The sequence below is a fragment of the Oryza glaberrima genome, chromosome 10 (assembly GCF_000147395.1).
Source record: "Oryza glaberrima chromosome 10, OglaRS2, whole genome shotgun sequence".
Classification (NCBI taxonomy): domain Eukaryota; kingdom Viridiplantae; phylum Streptophyta; class Magnoliopsida; order Poales; family Poaceae; genus Oryza; species Oryza glaberrima.
The window spans coordinates 4,951,832-4,966,183 of NC_068335.1; the positions used below are offsets into that span (position 1 = coordinate 4,951,832).

General features: G+C 36.3%; 1 protein-coding gene across 1 annotated transcript; it reads left to right on the plus strand.

The window, feature by feature from the left end:
• The first annotated feature begins 9,433 nt into the window (after positions 1-9,433).
• Positions 9,434-13,820, plus strand: LOC127753249 (wall-associated receptor kinase 2-like). The gene is made up of 3 exons (XM_052278724.1): positions 9,434-10,394; positions 11,147-11,308; positions 12,826-13,820. The coding sequence occupies exons 1-3, from the start codon at positions 9,434-9,436 to the stop codon at positions 13,818-13,820; spliced, it is 2,118 nt and encodes a 705-aa protein (XP_052134684.1).
• The last annotated feature ends 532 nt before the right edge of the window (positions 13,821-14,352 follow it).

Here is a 14,352-nt window from a genome sequence, read left to right on the forward strand (position 1 = left end):
TAACTCCACATATGTCCATATCCATCATTCCTAACCTTAGAAACAATATGACTATACCACTTTATATATGAGTTTTGGTGTCACTAGGTTACTATAATGCTTAGCCATGCTTAGAATGATTTTCATTGTCATTATGGGCTCATTACAAACATGAAAATTGATTTTGAAATAATCTAGATAGAACTTTAATACTTTGGTTTTGATAAATAAAATGGTGGAAAATAAGGATTTTAGGTTTGGGCCTCAAGTAGTGTACATATGGTGACTAGTTGTGTACCGATAGGGGGAGAGTGTGCTTAAACCGACCTAAAGATTTCACTCAATGTCAGTTCATTTCGTATACAGTACAACCACTTGTGCTAGTATGGGATAGCCCAAGCTTAGTAACTTATTTATGGTTTAGCCTTACATTCTGATATGCCGGTGTGTATGAGGGGGAGAGTGTGCTTAAACTGACCTAAGGATTTCACTCAATGTCAGTTCATTTCGTATACAGTACAACCACTTGTGTTAGTATGGGATAGCCCAAGCTTAGTAACTTATTTATGGTTTAGCCTTACATTCTGATATGCCGGTGTGTATGAGTTTGAATAACTCAGAGAAACTTCCTATTTACCCCGACGTGGTAGTTTAGGTGACTAAGTCTATTAAATACAATGGTATTATGCCACATGGTGGATTCCCATTGTGTCCACCACCATGCCATTAAGTTTAAGGCGTGGGCCCGCCACTTAACGGTTCTATGTCATATGACGTGTATGGCTTAGGATGGAGAGACATGTGTCGTGCTGGTGTAAGACTAAATCATGAATTTTGGAAGGGCTTTGTTGTGAGTAATAAATCAGGTACTTATGTATCGTGTGCCATGCTCTTGCATGATTATTATCTCGCATCATGTGGGTAAAGTGTACAAATTCTGCAGAGTAAAAACTAATCGATTAGCCGTGCTAACAGTCATGAGCGGCGTGTGGATATGTATCGAGTATAGACTTGTGTTTATTCTTCTAAATGCTAAAATTTACCTTCAAATTGTGATGAGATTTGAGAATGATCTCCTTGCTGCCATGGATGGCAATGAGGTGCATATTTATACATTTAATGCCCACTTTAATGCCCAAATGCTAAGTACTAGCTTGCTGAAATTTATTTGAAAGCAAATCTGATTTGAGGCCAGGGAGGCGCAGTAGTCGTCCGAGTCAACGTTGGCTTCGTCGTTGCGCACCTCCGGTGTTCTTGTGGCTGACACAAGCGGGGCGCGACCGCGCGAGCAGGCGAGCCGGATGAGAGCTCGGCGCATGGCCGCAGCGTGGACGCATAGCGCACAACGAAGCAGACAAGGCAAAGGTGTGGGAGATGGCACATGCATCTACCGGGAGCAGTAGCATGGTGGCGAGTTTGCCGAGCTTGTTAAGCTGAGTTTTTTCTAGCTAGCTTTCCTAACTCACATTCCTCATTATTCTCATGTGCACACGTTCCAAACTGCTAAACGGTGTAACTTTTTAAAAAAATGTTATATACAAAAATTATTTTTAAAATTATATTAATCCAGTTTTTAAGAAATAGTTACTCCGATCCCTTCATCCTATTTTAAAGGGATGTGATACATTTACATATAAGAAGATACGTTCTATTTTGGTCGGCGGCACTTTTCTACGCGAAACCTGGAGAGCATGGAGGGGCAGTGGCTGTCATGGTCAGGGGCGTGGTGGGCGGGCGGGTGCGTTGCACCGAGGTGGACATCGTCCTCGCATTGACGTCTTGAGCGTGCGAGGACGAGCTAGGACAACTCGTTGCTGTGGCGTTCAGGCGGTCGCGTCATCTCAGCCGGGTCTACCCGTAACAATGGTTACTTAAATATTTATTTTGACTTTGAAGTTAGAATTAAGATTTGATTTCTTTTGAATTGTTTTTGGCATGGGTACAAACGTTTAAAGGAAAATCCACTAAGATGCAGCATGATGCAAAGTTTTGTAAAAACTTTTGAGGCTCATACACCTAATTAACCGGCAGTGATGGGTAAGGATGGGAATTTCTTTTATTGGTGAAACGGGATACATTCATGATATTATTTTTTACTGAGAGAGTATTAAATAATTGAGGTTTTCTCTCATCGCTGAAATGGTATATATTATTATTTTAGTGATAAAAATTAAATTGATTAGAAGATAAATTTATGGTTAAGTTGGTAATGACGAGCCTTTTCTGATTCATGGGTGATATATATACCACATAGTGTTAGTAACGAGGTATATAACTTTTAGGGTGAAGGTATATATATACCTCCCAACTAACACAGTACCTTAAAAATAAAGTAAAAACTCAAAAATATTTGCAAAGATGAGTTTTCAACTATATTCCAGCTTTTAATGTTAGAAGAAGGGGAGGCTAATGGGCGATGGCGATCGCCTAGCGATCGGTTTGCCCCCCCCCCCTCCCCCTATACTCCTCCCTCTTCTCCCCTTCCTCCTCCCCTTCTTCTCTTTCTACTACAGTACACCACACAAATTTTTTAAAAAAACAAAAGTTAGAAAAATTTATGTATAGAAATACTATATATAAAAAATTTGAATTCAAATTTAAATTTGAATCGGGTATGTAAACTTTTGACTTATAAACTTTGGGTAGATGTATAAAAATACTATATATAGAAAATATTTGAATTCAAATTTGAATCGGATATAATTCAAATTCAAATTTGAATCGGGTATGTAAACTTTTGACATATAAACTTTGGATCTATAAACTTTATGTGTATAAACTTTAGATGTATAGAAATACTATAGAAATATTTGAAGTCAAATTCAAATTTGAATCAGATATAATTCAAATTCAAATTTGAAACAGGTATATAAACTTTTGACTTATAAACTTTAGGTCTATAAACTTTAGATGTATAGAAATACTATATATAAAAAAATATTTGAATTCAAATTCAAATTTGAATCAGATATATAAACTTTTGACTTATAAACTTTTGGTCTCTAAACTTTAGATGTGTAAACTTGAGGTGTATAAACTTTAGGTGTATAAATTTACTTAAATAGAAAAGTAATGCGGTGCCAAAAAAGGAAACCAGGTGGAGGGAGGGAGGGGGGAGGGGATCAATCACTGCCCCATCCCCAGGGCGATCGATCGCCGAACAGCATTCTCGTATAGTGTTAGTCACGAGGTATATAACTTTTAGGGTGAAGGTATATATATACCTCCCAACTAACACAGTACCTTAAAAATAAAGTAAAAACTCAAGAATATTTGCAAAGATGAGTTTTCAACTATATTCCAGCTTTTAATGTTAGAAGAAGGGGAGGCTAATGGGCGATGGCGATCGCCTAGCGATCGGTTTGCCCCCCCCCCCTCCCCCTATACTCCTCCCTCTTCTCCCCTTCCTCCTCCCCTTCTTCTCTTTCTACTACAGTACACCACACAAATTTTTTAAAAAAACAAAAGTTAGAAAAATTTATGTATAGAAATACTATATATAAAAAATTTGAATTCAAATTTAAATTTGAATCGGGTATGTAAACTTTTGACTTATAAACTTTGGGTAGATGTATAAAAATACTATATATAGAAAATATTTGAATTCAAATTTGAATCGGATATAATTCAAATTCAAATTTGAATCGGGTATGTAAACTTTTGACATATAAACTTTGGATCTATAAACTTTATGTGTATAAACTTTAGATGTATAGAAATACTATAGAAATATTTGAAGTCAAATTCAAATTTGAATCAGATATAATTCAAATTCAAATTTGAAACAGGTATATAAACTTTTGACTTATAAACTTTAGGTCTATAAACTTTAGATGTATAGAAATACTATATATAAAAAAATATTTGAATTCAAATTCAAATTTGAATCAGATATATAAACTTTTGACTTATAAACTTTTGGTCTCTAAACTTTAGATGTGTAAACTTGAGGTGTATAAACTTTAGGTGTATAAATTTACTTAAATAGAAAAGTAATGCGGTGCCAAAAAAGGAAACCAGGTGGAGGGAGGGAGGGGGGAGGGGATCAATCACTGCCCCATCCCCAGGGCGATCGATCGCCGAACAGCATTCTCGTATAGTGTTAGTCACGAGGTATATAACTTTTAGGGTGAAGGTATATATATACCTCCCAACTAACACAGTACCTTAAAAATAAAGTAAAAACTCAAGAATATTTGCAAAGATGAGTTTTCAACTATATTCCAGCTTTTAATGTTAGAAGAAGGGGAGGCTAATGGGCGATGGCGATCGCCTAGCGATCGGTTTGCCCCCCCCCCCCCCCTCCCCCTATACTCCTCCCTCTTCTCCCCTTCCTCCTCCCCTTCTTCTCTTTCTACTACAGTACACCACACAAATTTTTTAAAAAAACAAAAGTTAGAAAAATTTATGTATAGAAATACTATATATAAAAAATTTGAATTCAAATTTAAATTTGAATCGGGTATGTAAACTTTTGACTTATAAACTTTGGGTAGATGTATAAAAATACTATATATAGAAAATATTTGAATTCAAATTTGAATCGGATATAATTCAAATTCAAATTTGAATCGGGTATGTAAACTTTTGACATATAAACTTTGGATCTATAAACTTTATGTGTATAAACTTTAGATGTATAGAAATACTATAGAAATATTTGAAGTCAAATTCAAATTTGAATCAGATATAATTCAAATTCAAATTTGAAACAGGTATATAAACTTTTGACTTATAAACTTTAGGTCTATAAACTTTAGATGTATAGAAATACTATATATAAAAAAATATTTGAATTCAAATTCAAATTTGAATCAGATATATAAACTTTTGACTTATAAACTTTTGGTCTCTAAACTTTAGATGTGTAAACTTGAGGTGTATAAACTTTAGGTGTATAAATTTACTTAAATAGAAAAGTAATGCGGTGCCAAAAAAGGAAACCAGGTGGAGGGAGGGAGGGGGGAGGGGATCAATCACTGCCCCATCCCCAGGGCGATCGATCGCCGAACAGCATTCTCGTATAGTGTTAGTCACGAGGTATATAACTTTTAGGGTGAAGGTATATATATACCTCCCAACTAACACAGTACCTTAAAAATAAAGTAAAAACTCAAGAATATTTGCAAAGATGAGTTTTCAACTATATTCCAGCTTTTAATGTTAGAAGAAGGGGAGGCTAATGGGCGATGGCGATCGCCTAGCGATCGGTTTGCCCCCCCCCTCCCCCTATACTCCTACCTCTTCTCCCCTTCCTCCTCCCCTTCTTCTCTTTCTACTACAGTACACCACACAAATTTTTTAAAAAAACAAAAGTTAGAAAAATTTATGTATAGAAATACTATATATAAAAAATTTGAATTCAAATTTAAATTTGAATCGGGTATGTAAACTTTTGACTTATAAACTTTGGGTAGATGTATAAAAATACTATATATAGAAAATATTTGAATTCAAATTTGAATCGGATATAATTCAAATTCAAATTTGAATCGGGTATGTAAACTTTTGACATATAAACTTTGGATCTATAAACTTTATGTGTATAAACTTTAGATGTATAGAAATACTATAGAAATATTTGAAGTCAAATTCAAATTTGAATCAGATATAATTCAAATTCAAATTTGAAACAGGTATATAAACTTTTGACTTATAAACTTTAGGTCTATAAACTTTAGATGTATAGAAATACTATATATAAAAAAATATTTGAATTCAAATTCAAATTTGAATCAGATATATAAACTTTTGACTTATAAACTTTTGGTCTCTAAACTTTAGATGTGTAAACTTGAGGTGTATAAACTTTAGGTGTATAAATTTACTTAAATAGAAAAGTAATGCGGTGCCAAAAAAGGAAACCAGGTGGAGGGAGGGAGGGGGGAGGGGATCAATCACTGCCCCATCCCCAGGGCGATCGATCGCCGAACAGCATTCTCGTATAGTGTTAGTCACGAGGTATATAACTTTTAGGGTGAAGGTATATATATACCTCCCAACTAACACAGTACCTTAAAAATAAAGTAAAAACTCAAGAATATTTGCAAAGATGAGTTTTCAACTATATTCCAGCTTTTAATGTTAGAAGAAGGGGAGGCTAATGGGCGATGGCGATCGCCTAGCGATCGGTTTGCCCCCCCCCCCCCTCCCCCTATACTCCTCCCTCTTCTCCCCTTCCTCCTCCCCTTCTTCTCTTTCTACTACAGTACACCACACAAATTTTTTAAAAAAACAAAAGTTAGAAAAATTTATGTATAGAAATACTATATATAAAAAATTTGAATTCAAATTTAAATTTGAATCGGGTATGTAAACTTTTGACTTATAAACTTTGGGTAGATGTATAAAAATACTATATATAGAAAATATTTGAATTCAAATTTGAATCGGATATAATTCAAATTCAAATTTGAATCGGGTATGTAAACTTTTGACATATAAACTTTGGATCTATAAACTTTATGTGTATAAACTTTAGATGTATAGAAATACTATAGAAATATTTGAAGTCAAATTCAAATTTGAATCAGATATAATTCAAATTCAAATTTGAAACAGGTATATAAACTTTTGACTTATAAACTTTAGGTCTATAAACTTTAGATGTATAGAAATACTATATATAAAAAAATATTTGAATTCAAATTCAAATTTGAATCAGATATATAAACTTTTGACTTATAAACTTTTGGTCTCTAAACTTTAGATGTGTAAACTTGAGGTGTATAAACTTTAGGTGTATAAATTTACTTAAATAGAAAAGTAATGCGGTGCCAAAAAAGGAAACCAGGTGGAGGGAGGGAGGGGGGAGGGGATCAATCACTGCCCCATCCCCAGGGCGATCGATCGCCGAACAGCATTCTCGTATAGTGTTAGTCACGAGGTATATAACTTTTAGGGTGAAGGTATATATATACCTCCCAACTAACACAGTACCTTAAAAATAAAGTAAAAACTCAAGAATATTTGCAAAGATGAGTTTTCAACTATATTCCAACTTTTAACGTTAGTTTTGGTAACTCCGTCCGGTACATCTCAAGTATGAAAATGTATATACCTTTTTAAGGATAGGAGAAAAACCTCAAATTAATTAGTTCGGGGGAGAAAAGGGCATGTCCTTGGATATTGTTACAGCTGCCTTCAGCCGTATGTAATTCAACTAGCAATGCAAATTGATGAGGGAAATTAATAGAAAAGAAAAGTCAGACCAAGAAAAGGGAAATTATACAGGAAATTTTCCTCCATCTCTTCTCCAAACACCCATTAAGAAAAGTTGAAATAATCCACAAGATTGGACATTCCATCCAATGAATATGCCTGCCCAGCGTTGTTGGTGGTCCGTATAGTTAAGCATTATGTTAATGTCTATGTGTCTCGTACATAATGATATAAGAAGTGAAGAAATTATGACCAAGGCCCTGAGGACACAGTTGTTGATGTGCACTGAACATCATACACGCACTAACTTAGCACATCACTCTGAGTACACCTTGTACTTCATAAATTGAACATCATTTGTACACCCTTGCTTGCAAGTTGGGTAGTATGCTACAAGATTGCTGAGCGATCCAGAAATTGGCAGCGAATCCTTGAAACGATATTTAACAGATTTTTAGGTGAGCAACGACGTCGATTAAGTATCAACTTGTATCATGTCACTTTTGAAGGTAAACTGTCCATCGCAGCTAATAGAGGACGAGCAATGCCGACTAAGTTTGAAATTGAACTTCGACAAAGGGAGTTATAGATATATATATATATGATCAGCACAAGTGGTGGTAGCAACTCGTTTTCCCTTCTAATATTTTGTTGCAAACCAAATCAATAAGTAGTTTTTCATTGATACTACTTGTCAGAGAATGCATAACAAATTGAGAAAATTTCAGAAAAGCTCAAGTTTTATGGTCGAAGTTGCATAAAACCAAAAGCATTATGGCCCGTGGCACATAGCCCCACTATTGTAAATAATTCTAAAGTTTTATAAAACCCCACCCATATATATCTGACAAATATTTACTTAATGTTTTAAAATATGGAATGTACATAAAACTTTTACTTGTTAATTTCTTGTTTAAGGTCGTCGGTTTAGCACTTCACTAATTTGAAATCAATTGAAATTTGAATAAAGGTGGGTTTTATGAAATATTTATACTATAAAACCTGTAATTTTGTATCACAAATCATAATATTTGTGGTCTTATATAACTTTGACTGTAAAATGTGACGTTTTATAAAATTTACTGTAACAAAATAAGACAAGAGTAGGACTATAGGAATTTTTCGGTAAGAAAAAAGACACGGAACACAAAGGTGAAATTAACACCCTACAAGTCTACATACGGGAGTTACAAAAGTACTTCGTCCATTCCAAAATATTAGGCACAGCTACTTTTCTTCAGATATTTCATAACATAAGGCAAATATGCATATAAGCAATTAACTAGCACCTTCTCTTCACTAAATTATTATTTTTTAAATTCTCAACTCTCAGTATCTCTAATTTTATTGGATGTATGCATTGTACTTCCTCTGTCCCAGAAAAACTTAAACCCTAGCATCCCAAAGAAGATTTTAAGGAGAGCAACAAAAGACCCTAATGCCCTCAATTAATGTAAAAGTTGTATTTGTTGATCGGTAGGTGAAGGGTATTGAAGTAATAAAATTTCTGGTTTTGTAGATTCGTGTAGGTAATAAGGTAGAAGTTGGTTTATTTTAGGACTTATTTCAAACTCCAGAAGTTGGTTTATTTTAGGACTTATTTCAAACTCCAGAAGTATTTATTAGAGTGATTCAAACAAGGAGATGATAATTATTGTTTCTTGGTTTTTAGGTTAAGGGTGATTATGTCTTCTATTTTTGAACAGAGAGAGTAAACACACTGTTGTAAATACCATGCATAAGCAGTCCCCAACATTCATTGGAGGGAATAACTTCTAAGGCCGTGTTTAGATTCAAATTTTTTTTCCCAAAAAGTCAAATCGAATGTTTGGACATATGTATGGAGCATTAAATATGGACGAAAAAAACAATTGCACAATTTACATGTAAATTGCGAGACGAATATTCTGAGCCTAATTACACCATAATTTAACAATGTGATGCTACAGTAAACATTTGCTAATGACGGATTAATTAGGCTTAATAAATTTGTCTCACAGTTTACAGGCAGAATCTGTAATTTGTTTTATTAGTAGCCTTATATTTTGAACGGAGGGAGTAAACACACTGTTGCAAATACCATGCATAAGAAGTCCCCAACATTCATTGGAGGGAATAACCACTAAGCAGTTGAATCAGTTTCAAAAAAGTTGACTCGAGCCTTGCACTGCTTCACATACATTATTTAAACGGAGGAAGATGGCAGCTGGAAGATCACACTTCACTATATAGAGAAAATATCAAGTGAACAAGGAAACCAAAGATCGGCAGAGGAGAACGACAACATACAATGATGTCTTTACGTCAAGAAAACATAGCCATTTCGACGTCGACAACGCCATTGATCGTCTTAGTGTTGCAACTGCTGCTAATTGCATCGGCGGATTCCTCCAGATCAGCTACTGCTGGTGAGAGTGTGACCATGATGGCCGGTTGCCCGGGCAACTGCGGCGGCGTGGGCATCCCTTACCCGTTCGGCATCGGCGCCGGCTGCTTCCGGAAGGGCTTCGAGATCATCTGCAACGACGACGATGCGGTGCCGTTCCTCGCCGGCAGCGGCAACAGCCTCATCCCGGTCAGCGACCTCTCCTTCGACCCGCCGGAGGCCCGCGTGATGCTGCCCATCGGGTGGCAGTGCTTCAACTCCTCCGACAAGGTGGACGGCTACCGCGGCCCCAGGGTGGATTTCAACCGGGACGGCGTGTACCGCGTCTCGCACACCCGCAGCCACCTCGTCGTCCTCGGCTGCAACACACTGGCCTACGTCGGGAGCCAGCACCGGCCCGGGGTCGTGGACAGTGACTACGACCACGCCGAGTACACCGGCTGCCTCTGCTACTGCAACGACTCCAGCAGCGCGGTGAGCGGCGACTGCGACGGCGTCGGCTGCTGCCAGGTCGACATCCCGCCGGACATCACCGACAACACGGTCAGCTTCGATGGCACCTACTCCCACGAGAGGAACCTCGACTACAGCCCCTGCGACTACGCCTTCCTGGTGGAGAAGGACAACTACACCTTCAGCACCGCCGACCTGAGGATGAACAAGAACCGGACCATGCCGGTGAGGCTGGACTGGGCTATCCGCGACAACCTTACGTGCAGCCAGGCGAGGAAGACGGCGGCGCAGGTCGGCGGCTACGCCTGCGTCAGCGACAACAGCGACTGTCACGACTCGACCAACGGACCGGGATACGTTTGTAAATGCAACAACGGATATGATGGCAATCCCTACCTCCCCAATCGTTGCACCGGTATGTTTGTTAATTACTACTGTACTCTATATGTGTTCATATACAACTACTTTTCCAGTTCCATAATTCTCGATGTTTTACATAATGACACGGTCTTTAAAATATATTTGTTGACCATATTTATTTAATTATTGCATGTTTAGTTTTATGACAATATTTTGAAAGATAAATCCATATATGTTCTAGTTCCTTTAAACAAAATAATTTTAAAATTATTCATAGTCAAAATTATAAAAGGTTGACCTTAGCCTTATCCAAATCGTCAAAAATTATGTAACCGGAGGGAGTACACTTCTGGCGCTTAACATTTGTTTGTAAATACAAGCGTTTTTAACTACTACTTCCCTCACACAATTTTCACTTAATCTTTGCGTGAATCACCCATCCCCATCGATTTCACTGCCTCCCAAAGACTCTCCACCTTGAGGTACTACTTATTAGGATATACGAGTACTACTAATTAACATGCCCATATGTTATAACGGACTAGGCCCATATATAATTACGGATATGCTATAGAATATTGATTGAGGACAAAATATTGTATACGGTGGTTCTTTACATGCTGTGCGTGACCGGGGTGGATGCTTGCATACTCTTGACGACTGTCATTGTCTTCGAAACTATATCTATGGCCTCTTTAGTTTGCATGTTGTCTATTACTATATCGATGATTAATTAATTTTCACCACAGTACATATATGATCAGCTAATCGTTATGCCGGATATACTTGATGTACAAATTAACACAGATATTGATGAGTGCCTACACCCGGAGTTGTACACGTGCTTTGGTGACTGCCGGAACTTGCCGGGTTCCTATGAATGCCGGTGTCCCAAGGGGTCCCACAGTGCTGATCCATACAGTCAACAGTGCATCCAAAATTTTCCTCTCCCTGCACAGATCGTTGTAGGTATGTGTACGTATATTCGATCTCATCGTCCACTTCGTATAATAATGTCAATCAATGTTACTTAGTTTTACTGGAAATTTGTAGAGTGTGTATTCAACACGCAGAAGTATACATTCAATTGAAAATCAAACAAAAATATGATAAGAAATTTTGATTAATCATTTAACAGTGCATGATTTGCGAATTTTGTATATATGTCATGCAGATGAATGTGAGATAGTTTTATTACAATGAGCGTCAATAGTATTATGCTATATATGAATTTATGGTATTCAATAACCATACAATATTCCTATCTAGTATTTTTTTTATTCCATTCATAAAAATACTAGATAGGAATAATATTTAATTTGCTTGAGTTACTACAAGTTCAGTTCAACTTCCACAAGAACGATCAACAATATGTACATATATTTACATGCACGGGAAACTATTCTAATCCCTCGAGGGGATGTTCCCTTGTTTCCTCAAAAACCATCTAAACGGTTATGAAAAATTCTGGAAAAAAAATTGACAACATTCATACAACACATACATACAACTTCACAAAATCTTAAGTCCAAACTCAACTCACACGTCGAGATATAAAAAAGACAAATTCAGCGTATGAATAGTAGCGTACTGTTTATATCTAAATTTGTCTTTTTTTTTCTCGATGTGTAGATCGAATTTGAACATGAATTTTTGTGGACTAGTAGGTATCATTATACTCTACATTGTCAATTTTTTTTAGAATTTTTCACAACTATTTGCATCGAATTTGGAAGAAAAAGATATACGAGGGGATATCCCCTCGAGGGATTAGAATCCACTCCCTACATGCACTAGGTGCGCATGCATTTGCTGCATCAAACATATATATCCTTATCTTACTTTATATTAAGTTATATATATATATATATATATATATATATATATATATATATATATATATATAAATGTTCACAATCAGTACGGTAGCATTAATTAACACATAGGACACACACATATATATGCATGGCAAAAAATAGTCATTTGCTTGGATCCATTCCATGTGGACTGTAATTTTAGAAGCCAAGGAAAAAAAGCAACATATGGATGGTCTATTGTGTACTCCCTCCATCAACAAATATAAAGGATTTTGGGCACCTTTGGAGAGATTAAGAATTGGGAGAAAAGACTACAATGCCTCTCAATAAGTGAGGACGGTTGGATAGGGGAGGGTAGTTGGAGTTAAGATAGGAAAAAATTGAAAGAATGATAATTGATAAGACAAGTAGTGTTCATTGTGAAGTGCCTTATAGGACAAATGGAGAGGATCAAGGTCCATTATGTTTATCAATGGAGGGAGTAGTATCAAAAAATATATATCAAGTGATTTGTAAGAGATAAAATGTAGATGGTGCATGTGGCGAGTGGCAAACGGGCACATATTTAATTCATGTTCGTAGAACTATTTCAATCGAAATCATTGTTATACTATTTATAAAATTGCTAAACATATTGATATCCTCATATATTATTGTTTTGTAATGTAGGTGTGGTAGGTGGTCTTTTCATCGCAGCAGTGTTCATATTCATTGCACTTCTTCGTAGAGAAAAACGAAAGATGAAAGAATTTTTCAAAAAGAATGGAGGCCCTATATTAGAAAAGGTTAACAATATCAAGCTATATAAAAAGGAGGATCTTAAGACAATATTGAAAAATGCCAATGTGATTGGAAAGGGTGGCTTCGGTGAGGTCTACAAGGGGTATATTGGAGATAGTAATCAATTAGTTGCAGTGAAGAAGCCAATTCATGTTAGTTTGGAAAAAAGGGACCAATTTGCAAATGAAGTTATCATTCAATCTCGAGTCATCCACAAGAACATTGTCAAGCTCATAGGTTGCTGCCTAGAGGTTGATATCCCAATTTTGGTCTATGAGTTTGTCTCAAAAGGTAGCCTCGAAGACATTCTCCATGGCAGCAACAGAGTTCCTCTCAATTTGGATCAACGTTTGCATATTGCTGCAGAATCAGCAGAAGGTCTAGCTTATATGCACTCCAAAACAAGCACTACCATCCTGCATGGTGATGTGAAACCTGCTAATATACTTTTAAATGATGACCTTCTACCAAAGATCTCCGACTTCGGTATATCAAGGTTGCTTGCCGTGGATCATGACCACACAATGTCTATCATTGGTGATACGAGTTATATGGATCCAGTGTATTGTCAGACAGGTCTTCTAACCGACAAGAGCGATGTTTATAGTTTTGGAGTTGTGCTGTTGGAGCTCATTACAAGGAAGAAGGCCTCACACTCTGACAACAATGGCTTACGTCAGAATTTTATTGATGCTTACACAAGTGGGAAGACAGTGACGGAGTTTGTTGATGAGGAAATTGCAACGACAAATGATGTTGACATACTTGTTAATCTAGCAGGCATGGTTGTGCAGTGTCTAAATCGTGAGGTGGATCAAAGACCAGAGATGACAGATATAGCGGAGCGTCTTCACAACATGGCTAAGAGAGTGCATAGTAATTAAATAGAATTATCATACAGATCATTGTGGAGATTATGGGTACCATATACCAACACGGCCAGACTATCCAATTGGTTGCAGGGGATATATTATGTATATAGAATAGGGGACATATCCGGTGAAAACCATCAAATAAGTGAAAAGTTGTGAAAACCATATCTAAAAGTTTTGTAAATTCATGAAAAAATTACTAGAGATAGGTATAGGCATGAAATACATTCATACCAAATCTCAAGTTCAAACTCAACTTCATTTAAGAGAAACAAAAAAGACAAATTTGAGGTGAATAGTAACAGAAAACTACTCACCCGAAATTTGTCTTTTTTGTTTCTCTCAAATGAAGTTGAGTTTGAACGATTTGGTATGAATGTATTTCATGCCTATACCTATCTCTAGTAATGTTTTCATGAATTTACAAAACTTTTAGATATGGTTTTCACGTGTTTTAACTTATTTGATGGTTTTCACTGGATATTCCCCCATATAGAAGGGGAATATGTATAGGACTCAGGTATTACATATTTGTGTATCAAGG

Bases quoted from the DNA above. Each gene is read 5' to 3' on its own strand.
- LOC127753249 (XM_052278724.1), top strand. From the start codon at position 9,434: ATGTCTTTACGTCAAGAAAACATAGCCATTTCGACGTCGACAACGCCA. The intron at 10,395-11,146 runs GTATGTTTGTTA...AAATTAACACAG, and splicing joins CCTCCCCAATCGTTGCACCG to ATATTGATGAGTGCCTACAC. The intron at 11,309-12,825 runs GTATGTGTACGT...TTTGTAATGTAG, and splicing joins CCCTGCACAGATCGTTGTAG to GTGTGGTAGGTGGTCTTTTC.